This window comes from Homarus americanus, unplaced genomic scaffold (genome assembly GCF_018991925.1).
Source record: "Homarus americanus isolate GMGI-L3 unplaced genomic scaffold, GMGI_Hamer_2.0 scaffold45698, whole genome shotgun sequence".
In the NCBI taxonomy this organism is placed as follows: Eukaryota; Metazoa; Arthropoda; class Malacostraca; order Decapoda; family Nephropidae; genus Homarus; species Homarus americanus.
The window spans coordinates 7,351,896-7,369,386 of record NW_024735554.1 but is presented as its reverse complement, the minus strand read 5'-3'; the positions used below and the strand labels follow the sequence as shown (position 1 = coordinate 7,369,386).

The 17,491-nt window shown below is 39.2% G+C and overlaps 1 protein-coding gene across 1 annotated transcript in view; it reads right to left on the bottom strand.

Moving 5' to 3' along the window:
- Positions 1-2,683: 2,683 nt before the first annotated feature.
- LOC121871323 overlaps positions 2,684-17,491 on the bottom strand; it is a 36,201-nt gene continuing 21,393 nt past the window's right edge. Inside the window, exons 3-5 of the mRNA XM_042373542.1 lie at positions 4,093-4,322; positions 2,893-3,003; positions 2,684-2,712 (exon numbers count right to left, since the gene is read on the bottom strand). Coding sequence (XP_042229476.1) covers positions 2,684-2,712; positions 2,893-3,003; positions 4,093-4,322 — 370 coding nt within the window. The remainder of the gene's footprint in view (positions 2,713-2,892; positions 3,004-4,092; positions 4,323-17,491) is intronic.

Sequence of the window (17,491 nt, the reverse complement as noted above, 5' to 3'; positions counted from 1 at the left end):
CCTAAAATAATCTAACCTAACCTACCCTTTCCCATCTGAAACTTAACATGCAATAACACTTACTCTAACCCATAAAATTACCTTGCAATAAAATCTAACTTAACCTAACCTAACCATGTCATTTACACCATCTATGTTTACGACTTAAGTCTAAATTGAGTCTGTATTGTCGATGCCATTACCAGTGTGTTGGCTAACCGTGTTCTCCCCTCTAGAGGTTTGGTGTCAAGGACGTACAGAAGACCAGAGGTTACAAGCTTAATGAGAGACCAGAGTATTAACTAACCTGGACATTGAGGTTGCTTTGAGAGAGAGAGAGAGAGAGAGAGAGAGAGAGAGAGAGAGAGAGAGAGAGATTATAAATGTGATATACAGGAGATTCAGAGAAAGAGAGAATGAGATAGGGGTAGACAGAGAGAGATAATCACAAGGAAAGAGAAATAAAACAAAGGAGTGGAAATGAAAGAGAGAGAAAGGTAGTTGTATTAATATAGACAGAAAGACAGAGCGTAAATGAGAGAGAGGAGAGAGTTCTTAGAGCACCTTAAAAGAGCTTAACCCAATGAACAATATCTCTCGGCTAAGAAATAACACAGGATATGACGAAATAAACAATTTTTACCAACATCTTCAGAAAATACTCAATAAAAATGGAACAAACACACACCACGCAACATGTTTTATCAAACATTTAAAGTTTTTTGCATATCATTTATTTCCAGGGATTTTGTGACAGTGTGTTTGGAAATACTGAAGTGGTTTTGATTGGGACCGCCTCTCACTTTTTCCAAATCGGTCGGCAATTGCTATTTCCAGGAACAAAAGCAAACTAATTTTGCCGTTACCCTCATCAATTCATTGGCTAAATTGAAGGGTGGTATTCTGAAGGGCAGCGAAAATTAATGCCACGTAAAAGCATTCGTGAAATCTGTAGGGGCCATTGGAATCTATATTGCTCGCCAAAATTAATTCTGGTCGCGCTTCACTGTAAATAAGAGACGTGGCATACTGTGTTTTGGTTTCTCCTCTCCACAGAAAACGTTTATTTGTCCTCGGCTTTACGGCTTGGCCAAAAGAACACAACGAAGAATGGAAAAAAAAAATGAATTTCACCGAGACGTTTATTCTTTTATAAATACAACGAGAAAGTGTGAACATAAATATAATAAGAGTGAATTTCATACACCACCATGAGAATATAAGGCCATTTAAGGCTTTGAGAAAAAATCTAAAAACATACATTAAAATCATCTGTTTCTCGTTGTATATATGTTAACTAGACACCAGATGTGGATGAGACTCTTTCACCATACGAACTCATAGATTCTCCAGCTGTGCTCCTGGTATGCGCAAACAACTACTAACTTTCGGTATAGCGTAGACAAATGTAGTGCTCTCTCTTATAAGTCCATTGCCTCGAGTACTGGAGAAGTGGCAAACATCCCTCGCGTGGCGGTGTATCTTGTATTGTATATATGAGAGAGGTTGAGTAACTCGTTCATTAAATTTAAGAAAAAATAGGGTTACGTCTCATGATCTTAAAAATTACATTTGGATTGTTTAATATTTATCCTGATGGTGATACAGCCGAAAATAGATCCACCTATTTACAATTACCATTACATACAGCCTTACTTCACCAGGGCGGCCACAATATTACCATCTCAAAGCTAGTGATTCTCTCTACCGCCTAGGTCTGTCAACCTTCTCTCAAAGATCACCACTTTGTCTCGGGTATTCTTTCCACTAACACATAATTTGCATTTAGTCAGTCAATGTCTTCATGCAAAATAATTCCAAGTGAGTTTAGAGCTGAATATTCCAGTCATCATTTCTGTATTATTTTCTTATTACCCTCATCAATAATTTTCCTTCTAATATATATTTTTGAGTTTGTCAGACAGAGTTTGCATGTGTAATAATTCATAAGTTTAATTTAATATCTTAGTGAACTGAAATCTGATACTCATGCCCATTAGATTCCGTTTCTATATTTATACTTATTTTCTTTATCTGAGACTTACTAAAATATTCCCATAGGATATTTATTGTACATTTGCTTTACTATAACGAAAAATACCTGAATATATTGCAGTGCGCTACACGGTCACGTCCCTTACGGATGTTTACCTTCATGTTTTGGAATATATAAAGGGATGACTGACAGGTGCATCAAACATCAGAGAGAAAGAAATTAACTTGGTAAATGAAGGTAAATGTATAGGAGTTTTGATTAACAACAACAACAACAACAACAACAACAACAACAACAACAACAACAACAACAATAATAATAATAATAATAATAATAATAATAATAATAATAATAATAATAATAATAATAATAATAATAATAATAATAATAATAATAATAATAATAATAATAATAATAATAATAATAATAATAATTCATCTTCCAACTTTCTTTACAATTCCCAAACTTATACTCAATTACATCCTTCACTATTAGCATCAGTCCCACATACCCAGATCCACTTGGAAATTAGGACCCGGGTGCACTAAGGCCAACCCCTACACCTCACACCCAAAATGCCTTTGATCTTGAGTATTTGGTCGCGTTTCGCTGCTTTTAGCCGGCTTGAAATATTCATCCTCCCTGACGCTTACCACCCAACCTAAACAGGTGACGAGTTAAACGGATCCCTGTCTTGTGGGTTCGGCTCTAGCCTTGACAGTTAAGATAGTTGGGTCCTGTTAGGATAGGGTTTTGTTTAGATGGGGACCTTATTTGGACTTGTGCTGATCAGGACTGTAGCCCAGTTTGGAATGGACATAAATCCTTACTGTTAGGTTAGCTGGGTATTCACGAGGACTGGGGCCCTTTTGACCAGCAGCCACCCACCCCAGCAGTTAAAGGACACGGGTACTTACCTCCCGAGCTGAGGCACATCATCCTGATAGTAGTGCCATCCTCGTAGGGGCCGATGGGACCTTCCAGTCGTCCTCCGGATTCATCCTGGATTCTGGGAAACCCTGGTGGATCTGGCAGAGAGACGAAGGGATTTTGTAAGAATCTGTTATGAGTAGCGGGAGGGGCAGTTAAGTGCAGACAGACAGAAAGACAGACAGACATAAAGATAGAGAATGAAAGAAGGAAACTGAGAAAATGAGAGAGATATCCACAGGAAATAAATTCAAGGTTAACTCACACTATATAAAGTATTAGTACATAATCTCTCCAGCTTCATGCTTAAGGTAATTAAGACGTGTCCGGTGCACCAAACATCATCTTCAAACAAAATCTAAGAACTAAGACAAATACACATATTTTCTTGTACAAGGTGAAGTATTTTTTTCAAAGTTCAGTGATCCTGGATGACTTTGAGATGGCCTGTTAGTTTCTATTGTGGGGGGGGGGAGCGAGAGAGAGGAAAAAAGAAGTGACATAGTTGGATAAGAAGTTGACATACAATAACATAGATAAATTGTGTATATATTTTATATCTGTCTATCTATATACTGTCTAATTGGGTAGTAAACACTTCCGTCCACTTACAACACACCTCCATACTCATATTTCTCTCACCTTCACCTTTCATCATTTCACTTTAGTCTCGTTATCCTTCTTCTCACCTCACTTATACACACTCCCATCGTCACACGCACGAGGGTCACAGAGTATGGAAAACAAACGCAACTTCATACTATTCAGAACCCTCAGAGCCACAAAAGCGTGCTGGGTTTCGAGGTTACAGCTGAGACCAGATTATACTGACAAGGGGAATTCAGTCAGCGGAAAATACACTATTCTGTTATTTTTGTTTATATTTTTACCTTGTGATTTTAGAACTCGTACTCTGTGAAATTGCCACAAAATATGACTACAGCAGATAATTCAATATAATGTTAACGTAGGAATTCACATTAGTCATTAGATAAATGAGCAAATTAGTTTGTTTATTAAATCTAATTTGCAATTAAAATCCATTACGACTATTCACGAAGCAGCTAATATACATAATTAAGTTGTGTTTATATTTCCAGAAAACGAGAGTATATAAATGTGTCTATACACGCCAGTCATGCTTGCAGACTGAAAACATCACAATCACACGACGCCACGAGACTAACCATCGATATTCAGGTTGATCTTCTGGGACCAGGAAGGCGAGCCCTTGAAGTGCACTTTGCACCTGTAGCTGCCTTCGTCCCTCCCACGCACGTCGCTCACCAGCAGGTGGGCAGGCGTGGTGGATGTGTCGAACCACACCCTCTGTTCCACGCCCCACGCCTCCTCTGTTCCCCACTGTTGAGGACGACCTGCAGCACCCATATTGCCGTCACGACCCCGCGAGTCGTAGCTGAGGAGAGAAAATATGCGCCATTAGTGGAGGATTAGTATCTTCGTCTGCCTAGCTGGAGAACAGGTGTTATGGAATACAATATAATATATTGTATCTCATAACTATATTATTTACACATACTTGTCGTACCTGAGTAGAGACTTAAATATAAAGACACAGTTACATAAACCAAACCTGATCAGCCATAACATGACGGAGATAAAGACGGAAGAAACATGGCTGCTCGTGAAACAGGAGTCAGAGAATACAAAACTTACTTGTCAGTGAAAGATAGACCACATCCTTTCCTTACAACATTAATTATCAAGTAAGTGAGGTGGTCATGTGGTAATGACTTTCATTTTAAGTTTTAGATAGAGGTTCTCACCCGAACAGAACACTCGGTACAATTCCTCAGATCTATACGATGACGTTTGTAAATCCTTTCCACTGTTCTACTTGAATGGATAAACTCGTCAAAAAGTTAAAATTGGTGTTTCTCCAAAAGACAGACTTTGTCACAATTATGTTGGGGAGGTTACGTAGGCCTGAGAGACAGCGATGGTGAAGAGGAAGAGTAAGTAGACAAATGCTGGAGGCAGCAGCACTAAAAGATATGTAAATGAATGTTATAATATGGATGTCTTTATTGACTTGAAAGAGAGAGAGAGGGCCCAAATAATACTCTGTATCAGCAATAGAAGGATAATCTGGCAGAAGCATTGTAACAGTAGAAGCAGAGTCCAGCAGACGAAAGTGTTTCGGCAGACGGCAGCAAGAGGAGTAGCGATGACCCCGCCAGCCTGCCGGACGCCCCCAACAATTTGCCTCATCACCGATGTCTTCCAGCCATTACCTCCTGAGCTGGCTAAATACTGCACTTCCAGCCCCGTCGCATCCACCGCTCCCTCCCCCTCCTTCCTTTTCCCTCCACACTCCCTCCTTCTCTATCCCTCCCTTTCTCTCTCTCCCTCTCTCTGCACTGAAATGTGGTGTTTCCAGATTTATTCCAAAGACGCTTTCTTCGTGCAGCGCTAAACTTTTACAAACTTTCTTTTTCCTTCTCCCCACTTGTTAAGCTTCTTTTTTTTTCTTTACGAAGAAACGGATTAAGAAAATCTTTTGGGATTTTTTTTTTTATGAAGGGCTTTATGGCCTGTGACGATTACTTCAACTCGTTGAAATCACTTTTAATGGCAAGAATTAAACTAATTAGCCAGTTTGGACTCTGGGTTGGAGACACACAATGTCTCTCTCTGGGTCAAAGAGGAAGTTGTCATGAATTAGTTTGATATTGTCTCCTTGGGGCAACCCCCCCCCCCCCCAAAAAAAAAATCATGGAACCTGAAGAATCTGTCTGCCCTGACCGAAAAAAACGCGAATTTTTTCTTCATGTCAGCCTGAACCACAAAAAAACACCGGTGGATTACCTTAATTATATTTCTATCTGCCTCCTCACAAAGTAAACTCTCATGAATTACCTTTATAAAATATGTGTTAGGCCAGAAGAGGAAGCTACATGAATTATCTTATTAAAATTTTATCTTCCACACATAAACTAACGCAAACCTTGAAAATATCTCTCTACCCCCCAAAAAAAATAAAATTATAAATTACCTTGATCATGTCTCTCCTTGAAACCAAAAAAAGGAAGTCATGAATCACCTTAATCTTTCATGATCAGCTTTTTTTTTTAGTTATGTTGATGTCCGTACTACTTAATCCACTATTGTTCGTGTGTTGTTGTTTTAGATAAAGTGTTTCTTGATCAAAGTTCAGGTGTAGATGAATTATATAACTTTAGGCACTTTTTATTGGTCTTTCTTAAACAGCGATCAACAGAGAGACAGACAGAAAGACAGAGACAAACAGACACACAATGAGACAGACAGACAGACAGACAGACAGACAGAGACAAGCAGACACACAATGAGACAGACAGACAGACAGACAGACAGAGGTAGCCATGTAGATACAAAGTAAAATAAACTACCCTTCCTATCTTATAAATATGTAACACCATAATCCTCCACACCATTATGTATTGACAGCAGTGATGGATGGCTTCCACATGATGTACGTTTGTGTTTTTTTTTCATCTCTATGGCTAAATCTTGTTCTAATGTCTCTGGAATGTCGGAAAAATTGATGACTGGTTTTTTTTTTTTTTTTCCTTCCCTTAAGTTTAATTTCAATTATTCATTTATCATTCTGGTAGTTTTATTTAAAGGTAAATCAATAGGTCTATGTATTCACTCACTGATACAGCTATATACTTGTATCTGTCAAACTGACTTATTCACTGACGGAAAAAATTGAGAGTTTGACGACCTCAATCTGGCGCAGTATTATACCAGGTGACATTTATCTATTTCTCTGCGCCACTAGTTCACGTGAGCCTGCGGTACTTGAGTGGGCTTGAAATATCAACTCAGGAAGGATAGGAGGGAAGTAGGAGGGAAGTAGGAAGGAAGGAAAGAGAGAGAAAAGAATGTAAGGAGTGAAGGAAGAAGTCAGAAAAGAAGAGCGATGGAGGAAAAGAGGGAGGGGGGAAGGGGTGGGGGGAAGAACCGCTGACTGAGACTTAACTGTGTATTTAAATTGTATAATATAATGTTAGATATTGATATTTATTTGGTCGTCAATCCATATTTTTTCTTCACTGTGCCTCTTACTTCCTCATCCGTCATTGCTCTCTCTCTCTCTCTCTCTCTCTCACTGATTGTCTCCATTTTTTTTACGTTTGATTGTCTCTCCGTCTCAGTCTTTCTACTTCCTCATCTCTCTCACTGTCTTAATTAATTCTTTGATTCTTTTGTCTTTAGTGTCTTCTTCTTGTGTCTTTGTATTACTGTTTTTTTCTTCTTCTTTCCAAAGCTTCTATTTTCATCTTTTAATCTTTAATTCTAAATTTCTTCTACTTCATCCCTTTAATTTCCCACACAGTACAGTCAGTAAAAAGAATGAATCACTAGTCATCTAGGCCGGTGAAGCGGTGGCCAAGGTATACGGCAACCTAAAAGTTTATCCATTTTTTCTACCAGGGTAAATCGGCTCACCCGGAATTTTTTCCTCCAAGCACACCGTATTTTTCAGGAATCGCTTCAACGAACTGCTCTTAGATGAAAAAAGGGGGAAAAGAAAAACAAATTCTGCAGTTGCGATTTGGTTGCCGTGTTTTTTCGTGATGCAAGGATCTATTCTTGTGCCCTGATCTGGAAGGTTTAGAAATGAGCAGTATATCTCTCATATATATATATATATAATGTGTGTGTGTGTGTGTATCATATACTCTATCAGCTGCGTTTAAAGCAACCTAAAATTTAATGCTATAACCAAATTTAATTTGGGATTTGATTAAAAAATTCAGAGAGAAAAGATTACAAGAGAAACCAAATTTGCAGAGAGAGAAACGTGGAGGTCTCATTCAGCCCATCTCATCCCAACTAATGTTGCTTGATAATGTGCATGTAGAAAAAATCAAAGCAAAACCAGATTAAACTAATGCACCTGGATGTAAGGTGGTCTTGGAAGCTGCCATCCACCGAATGAAGCCGGCATATTAGGACACGGTAATATATTACTCGATGTCTTTAATATTACTGTAACACAAGAAGAGAAGTAGTGTTATTAAACACTATATCTTCACCTGACTTAAACCTTTGGTCAAACATATCAAGATACTATGGAGGGAATATCCTAAAATAACACCAAGTAATTATAACAAAACATGCAGCATGAGAGTAAAGCTCCGGTAATTAAATTCATCTTATCTTTGCATCGCTAAATGGAAAATATATCCGCTAAAAATATTGCCAATAACTTTAATACTATAATGTAATAGAAAGAAAATAACATTAAATATTTGACTGAAATATAAAATATACGATAGAGAATCAAATAAGTTTCAGAGTGCACTAAAATATTACCTAATACCTTTCGATTGACTTCAAAATATAAAAATAAAAATATTCACTACATCACTGAAACGTGGAATTCGTAACTGAAATTGAGATACGTCTTGTACTACCGTGATATATTTCCCAATATCTTTAATTTACCTGCAGAATTAAAACAGATATATCATATTAACTCAATTACAAAATACCAAAACAAAAATTGGACCTAAAATAAAGTTAGTCTTGTACCAAGTGTGAGTTGTATCCTAGAAATTAATAAAGATAACTAATTTAACTCAATTAGAAATATATAAAATTCGTATTACAAAGCCAATTTAGACCCGTATTGCTTGCGTGTACACCAAGATAATGACAGTGTGTGTATATATATATCTATTGCAACATACTACAATTATATCCCTAAAAAGATTCGTAACCCGGTTTCTTCAGCTAATTCAATTTCACGGTGTATATTACGTCGTGCTAGAATTATATGCTATGATTTCTTTTCTATTATGTTTATTGCGAATTCTAACCTAACCTAACCTAACCTATTTAGTTTGGCGATTTCGTTCTCTCGTTGTCTAACTAAAAAAAATAATCTTAATTTGTTTTCTTCACTTTTTCATTCACAAAATTTATCACACTGTATGTCCTAATTCGTCTCTCTCTCTCTCTCTCTCTCTCTCTCTCTCTCGCTCTCTCTTTATTTCCCATTGTTTTCAATTTATTGCAATTTCTTTCTCTCACCCTCTCTATTTATCAATGTCTTCTCTCTCAATCCTCCCTCACCCTAGAGCTCTCTTCGTCTGAACACCTCTCTCACCCTTGTATCTCCATCACCCTAACACTCCATTACCTATCTAACTATATCCTTCACACCTTAATTAAGAAGATCAGCATTAGACAGGTAGATTAATACGTCGATGGGAATATAAGGATGGCAGTAATCCTCCCTCAGTCCTCTCCATCACGGTGAAATCCTCCATTACTCTTTGTCTCTTTCCTCACCTTAGGACTTTCCCTCACTCTTGCACCTTCCCTAAACCCTAACCATTAGGTATCTTCCATCATCTGAATATCCTCTGTCATTCTAGCACTCTACTTCACCCTAGTAGCCTACCTCACCCTAGCACCCTACCTCACTACTCTACCTCTCCCCCATCACCCCCCTCTCACCCTAGCATCCTACTTCACCCTTACCAGCCAGCATCCTCACCTGAAGTGCACATAAGAGAGTCAACAACACAAAGAGGAAAATATAAACAACACAGTCGAGATCCAACACACACACACACACACACACACACACACACACACACACACACACACACACACACACACACACACACAACAAACGAGTATAATAACGCAACCCACGAGTGATGTCTCTCATGTCGATGGCTCACGTTAGTAACTTAGGTCAAAGGCGCGTGTGTGTGTGTGTGTGCTTGGAGGTGGGGTGAGGAGGGAGGTAGGGGAGAGGAGAGGATCATTCCCCCTTCATTACTCCGCCAGTGGCAGGTCAGACGTCCATTAGTGAGATTGCTAGGACATTTCTCTCACTCTAAATATTCCCTAACCAACCCTCATACTCTCGTGCAAGAAGACCTTCTCTCCCTCCTCCTCCTTCTTCATTCTTTTCCTTCATCCTCTTTCTCCTTCCTCACCCTCCCTCCCTCCTCTTCATTTCCTCCTCCCTAGAGTGTCTTAGTGGCCTAGGGATGTGTGGGTCTTCCTGTACGTCCTCAGGAGGGTCGCCGCTTTTCCTCTCAGGATATATATACAGAGGATCAATTAATGTAATGCTGTGATCTGTTCTGTTGAGATAAGACGGAGAGAGAGGCGGAGGGAAACCGAGTATGAAAGACATGGACAGACATAATGAAATAAGCGAAAGAGACAGACTTGAAGGGGGACAGACAGACAGAAATAAAAGAGAGAGGAATAGAGACAGACAAGCAGACAGACAAAGCCCTAAAGAAGTGAGATGGAGAGAGATCTTGTCTTTCATGTAATCTTCAAATATACTTTGCTTTCATGGATAGATGGAGGAGATCAAATGTAATCTTCACAAGAGATAGAAATAAAATGTAAGATCGAGAGATAGACATACAAAGAGAGAGAGAGAGAGAGGGAAAGAGAGATGTGTAACAGGAAGCAGCACATGATAAATAGACAGCAGATGATATGTAACAAGAGCTAGCAAAGTAGCAAAAGCTTGTAAATATCACCAATGCTCATGAAGGGACAAAAGCATTTACATGATGGCAGCAGATGGAGAGAAAGTAACTGCCATATAACAGCAGCACATGAAGGAAAATCAACTGGTGAGGAGAGAGCAGGTGATATACAGAACAGCAGGTGGTGAGGGAATAAGACCCGAGTCAGGAACAGCATCAGCGTCCGTACATTAGAGTGCGGAGGCCAACACGGCCTCGCCAAACATTATAAACCTGGTTATTGTGGTGCGGAATACCAAGTGGGGCTGTCGACACACTCTGAGTCTCGGCTCACTTTCCTCCAGGCCTCGACCTGGTTAGGTAATACAAACACATGACACACGACTACACACTACACACACACACACACACACACACACACACACACACACACACACACACACACACACACATAGGTACAATGGAAGAGAGAGAGAGAGAGAGCTAGACGCTTACACATACACACACATTACCCGAGTCTCCCCTTAAATAAACTGAGTAAGGAAGAAACACCCGGGTGGTCGTTCTTGGTACTCGCCAACTCACACCTTTCCAGCCTGTCCATGCTGACTTAACGTAATCCACAACATATCCGGCGAACACAACGATGGAAGAACGAGAGAATCCGTGAAAAATAAAAAAGACTCAATTTTCTTTCTCACACGTTTATACACTCTCACTTCCTAATTTTCTCCAAGTTCTTCTCTCTTTCTCGCTTTCCAATTTCAAAGACCAGAGATCATAAATTATTCAGTTGTTTTGTGGGTAAAACCGAAGACTTATCGAACAAACTTTTAATTGGACTACACACAAACAGGTGGAAATTATTGTACCGAGGCGACAACACCTTTTTTTTTTAGCCACGAAGTTGTGTGTGTGTGTGTGTGTGTGTGTGTGTGTGTGTGTGTGTGTGTGTGTGTGTGTGTGTGCACATTCTTATTTGTCGGTATATAAAACATTTAATACCTATCTAATCTTAAGCAGTAACACGTAACACAACATCATTTACACTTCATAAAAATATTTTTTTCTTAAGTCTTGAAAGTTGTTATCTAGGAGAGACATTAACACACTAGGCGCTGGAACATCGAGACCCGTTCAAACAACAACTCAGTCTAAGGTGTAATACACAATAAGTTTCCGCCAGTCATTTTATAATATACTAACAAAATTATCGGGCTTCACTCGGGCTAGGTATATACTGTATAACCTTGACTGTTACTGTCTGCCCTCCCTGACACGGGTAACCACCTCCCGCAATCGCCGAGGTGATATCTCAGTCTAGGAAGATTTTTGGTTCTTGTCTGGACCACCCGGGGGGTCTGTGGCCAATAGTAGGGTGCACAAACTTGGCACCCATGTAATATGTGTGTGTAAAGTTTCGGGTTCCTAACTGCTTCCGTTTCGGAGCTATGGCTGGAACAGACAGACAGGCACATCCTTTTATTATTAGATTTGGCCTCATTCACGGGCGAACAAGAGAGCTGTTATCTCTCCTAGTGTCTGGTGTCTTTTTAATTCACGAAGCATCTTGGCGAGTCCTTGTAAAGTCATCAACTTTTCCGGGTTCTTTAATAAGTTTTCATGTTGAGGACGATGGTTGGTTACAGCCTGGCATGTTCCCTCGGCCACCTGCTGACTGTCAAAAGATTTCGCCAATCATTATGTGCCAGCTACGTGTCATCGCGTGCCACCTGTCATAACCAGCTAACTAACCTGTTTTTAAACTGTCACAGCGTGCCACGAGTTATTACCGACAGCCTAACATAGTGTTGAACCTGCCACAACGTGTCTGCGGTTACTTATCATGGTGTCAGTAGTTATAGCCTGCCATCACTCAGTACCTGCCACATGTCAGTCATAACCTACCACCAGACATTGCCTGCTACCATTCGAAACCGGCTATGAGTCTTAGCCAACCACAAGGCGCAGACTCCCAATAGCCATAGCCTGTCACAAGTCTCACGTCCTTACTACTCAGTGTTGGACACATGTTAGACTGACAACAGATTGTACCCTGTCAGTCATACATTTTAACCAGTCATAGCGTGTCACCACTCACAACGCACTCCAAACCCTAGTACGTCAGTAGCTATATATACAAGATCAATACTCACTCAAGCAGTCACCACCCGACACGTACACCAAATATAAACACAAACGTGCTTGCCTTTTGCTGTTTCGTGCCTGATTAAAGCATTAGAGCTGATTGATAGAGTTAGCTTATTCTACTGAGTACTCACTAAGTGTCACATCACGAAATATACATAAGTTAAGCTGACATAAAGTAACTTAATCTAACCTATCGTAACCTAACTTAATCTGTCACAACCTAACTTCCAATGCCGGTTATTACTGACGTTATTTCTATAATATATCAACTTTATAGGAATAACTGTAGTAGTTAACAGATGTATCACGTATGACTCTGTTATGTAATCCCTTCGCTATATAGAATGATTATACCATTAGCCTAATTAGATGTGAAATTCTACTAAACAGAAATATCACACCTGACTCGATTATATACTATAGCAGCAATATAAAAATAGTATACCATTAGAATAAGCTTATAAAAAACTTCTATAAAGCAGATACTCTGAATATATCACCTCTGACGCTCTTACACCTGGGGGTAATTGGTAGGCCAGGTAAGCTTCGCGTGACTAACTGTGATATATTTTCAATCAAGAAGAGAATGAAGGGCACAGTGTCAACCATAAATGAGACATAAATCCTTCTTTATCCATGTCAATAAGCTATATTAAGCTGAGTATTAAAAATAATCCTGTTTTATCGCAGTGTTATATTTAAACCAAAAATTTACAACTGATTGAAGCGAAAATTATGAGGAATGTAAGAATAAAAATGTGATGTTATGTGGTTATATTTTTATAATAGATGGAATATGATTTATAAGTGCTGCTGCTGCTGTACCATTCTTATTTTTATTAATATTATCAATGTTATCTTATCTACAGTGTTTTCTTATTATTTTTATCAACACTAGCATCTTAATTCTATTTTCATAATATTATTTCTAACCAAATTGGCTTAGTTTATTCAAGTTGGTTTGTTTAGCAGCTTTACAGACGCCTGTCCTCCCTGCCTTACCCACTGACGCAACTTTTTAATTGTTCGCCTGACAACACCGTTCTCGGTCTGCTGCCGGGAACATCTTTTTTTTTTTAACAGTGACAATTATCTATTTAGTTTCGGTTAAAAATTTAAGTTATCATAAAGACCAATAAATTTCTGGATTATATGAACTTAAATATCTAGTTTCATGTTAACTACAGATGGAGAAATATTCTTCCTCCAGTACAATATGTTTTTCACTAGCTTGACCACCAGCCTGCCAGCCGTTACTGTCACCAACGTATATTAAACACACTAACTGACATCTGGCTAGAGAACGCGTGTCAGCCAGGATGTAGATGGTGGGAATGTGTGTCCTGTTTATAATAAAGACAGTACGAAGTGATCAAACCTAACCTAAAGCAATCAATCCTATCGTTAAGTTAGGTTAGGTTAGGTTAGGTTAGTCCTGTCTGTGCTAATTATTTCTAAGAGTTAATAATTTATTTCTAGAAACACAATGACATGAGCTCATATAGTTTCAGTGAACAGTGATCTAAGGCTATGATGCCACTCAGCAGGAACCATTCGCTAAATTTCTTCGTTTTTAATGACCTTTATTATGATATATACAGTATGGAAGAGTACTGTACCTTACCTATATACAGTGCCAGTAATCACTAACAAACTGTATAGCTCCTGTTAAAAAATATACCCCAGTGTTTTGAGAGAAATTTCGTATTGTTGATAGAATTTAGTGACTTCTAGTATACTTGTTTATTGAGAGAGAGAGAGAGAGAGAGAGAGAGAGAGAGAGAGAGACCAACCAACATCTCAAAAACTCAGATCATGACAAGAACAATATCATGTGGCTTTGATTATCCTGACACTTCAGTATTTTCCTCCCAAAAGACAAGGAGTGAGACCGAGTAATTTCTGGACTACTATTTTGCTTTCTGCTTGCATGATTTAATTCCGTCTTGCACAGTAGAAGCGCCACATGCACGAAACCCCTCGCCGACAATACATGCGAGTGCAGAGTATCATGAATATAACGCTCCACCTTCCTCCATTACACACACAGAAGCACGCGCTGGCATGATTTTTACACTTAAACAGACACGCCATGCACAAACACACGTACATGTGCACACAAGTTAATCAATTTTCTTACACACACACACACACACACACACATTCTATAACAAACCTTCAGCTTCAAAACATTATGCAGTTCCCCCCTCCCTTTCTCCTCCCCACTATGAAAAAAATAAAGGCGTATATAAGCCAGAACATTCATCAAAGTTTCACACCCGCTGTTGTCTTGTTCCCCGATGAAAGAAAATTGCTCAACTTGAATACGTTCTTAATTTTGTTCTACATCAAGGAGTGTTTCTAAAGGCACGTAGCTCAGCGGTCGATGGAGAATCATTATAGCCCAGTTAGAACGGCAGTGAATGTTCGTCTTGAAATATTTCCAACATTGGCGCCTCCAAGTGGTAAGAAGAAGGGAGGAGTGAAGGAGGGGAGGGGGAGAGGGTGAGGAAGGGGTAAGGGAAAGAACGGGGAGAGGGTGAGGGAGGGGATGAGGGAAGGGATTGGGAGGTGGGTAGGGAAGGAGAGGGGACGTCAGCTACCCTCCTATCCCATCCACCAATCTCACACCTCTCATAAAGAAAAGAAGAAAAAAATGATTAATGGGTTAAATTCAGCGAGTAATTGCACGGATTTCTTGCGTTTATTCCGTGTTATGACTCGGATAAGAGGCGAAGAGGCGTGCCGTATATCTTGTCGTTGCAGCCTGGTCTACTACTTGACTGATCGTGGATTTTAACGATACTGAGGAGCAACGAGCCTGACTCACTGAGTAGTTAAGCTGGTGACAACACTGTGCTTGAATGTCTTCTGCATGACAATAGGTTAGGTTAGGTTAGGTTAGGTTAGGTACAGACAAAACCTACATCACGAAAGATTTATAAACTGAGAGGACGTTTCAATAAAAATCACCTTTTCTTCTTTATTGCATGGTTCGTAGAAGTGCACCAGTCTGCAAAGGGATGGATTCACTCAAATATCTATTATTGATACTTCATACAGCCAGCGCAAACTTCCCCTACAAAAATATTTATATCCACTATCATGTCACAGTTTCTCTAGTATATGTGCACAAGGTTCTATTATAATATTTTTTCCAGAAAATAATATAACCCAAGTATCATTCACTTTACAGAAACTTCCCAAGACAAGTATTTCACCGCCATGCTATACTTTCTTTCTTATTAATATACTAAGTAAAATAACAATATTTTTACTCCAAATTATATCATCGAAGTTTGATACAAGGAGCAGAAACTTCAGAAGAAAAGACTGTCTTCACCGTCACAAGATATTTCCTCGTGCATCAGTATACAAAGTGCTTTATCAATTTCTCTGGCTTTTGAAGTCGGCCAAAAGTTTTGGGAAACAGCTGCCACGTCGCTGTGTCATGGTCGGTGTTTCTGCCACAGTACAAACGCCGCAACATTTCAGGACAACATTTCACGATTTCTCAATTTTGGCAGAAACACAACATGCGCGCACCGCACCAACACCACTCGACAAGCGGGGACCCAGTTTGCGGCCGTATTTTCAAAACTTGCTTACTTCGGCACAAAATCTCACCGGAGGGAATTTGCCGACAAAAGCCGTGTATTGTTAGCAGTTGTTATTAAAAGGTTACAACACAGGCGCTTCAGAATATTGCATATGGCAAAAAAAAAAATCTAATATTTTTTATGTCGTGCAATGTATCAATGGATATTTTCTCTGGTGATATCCGTTCACCCGTCAATCATCCTGATGGCTGCTGTCTCTGTGTTGAAAGCTACCCAGCAACAATCCATGGACTCATAGTAAAGGCCACACACACAATGGAGTACTCTAGTGTGTAAAAGGTGTTTCGTTTTAAACTTAATTGACCTTTTCATGTCACCTCTCGAAGGTCACAAAAAATATTGCATGCACAGGAGTTTTCTTTTAACACAGATCTCGAGTTAGTTAATGTTTAATATTTACTGCATTATAATTATATGATTAGTTCACGGCACGACATTACAGACATTGCTACATAATGTCACACCACTGTACAGATGTATGCATAGTGAACTAGACTCAACTGAAACCATGTAGCTCTACTAAACGTAATGAATTATTATTGTTGTGTCCAGCTAGACTCCGTGGCTTCTCAGTTAAGATGAAAACTACAATCTACTTTCTAATTTATGTGACCGATTTGTTTATTGATAAAAAATTATTAACAGAAAACAGTAAAAAAACCAGTAATAAAATAATAATGATGTATTTGTTTTCCATCATATCGTAAACCTCTTTCTTTATCTCAACTTGTATTAAGCCCACCTTCCAAACAACGTGAGGAAGATGCCAAAAATAATGAAAATGAGACTCGACTCCGTCTCGGCTACCGTCCATAATTAACTTTATAACATTAAAAATACGAAAATATTGAGCTCCCGTCTAAGAAAATAGATCTAAAGACAAACAAAAATCGATACATGATTTTACGAATAACCTCTCTCTCTCTCTCTGTTTTCCACCAAAATTCTCTTCCTCCAACAAGGTGGTGAGGAGAGAAGGGCGGAGAAGGAATTTCATCAAAACTTATTTGGCCCATATTGTAGAGAAGGTGACGACGGCATTACACAGCTCGGCTACACCGCACAGTGTAGTGATGTTAATGTAACTCAACCACGCTGACGGGGTAAATTGTTTCTCTAAATAAACGAGTGTGTGATGTGTTTTAACTCCACTTAGCAATGTATTACATCCACTTTATATGAAAACACGATCTGACTAATCTCTTCTAATTTACTTTACTCCCAGCGTCTGACGCCAATGGCTGTCTGGTGGTGTTGTGGGGTTGAACTGTGGCTGGGTGAGACTTAGAGGTTGATGTGAGGTACGGAACACATGCACACAAGAAGGTAGAGCC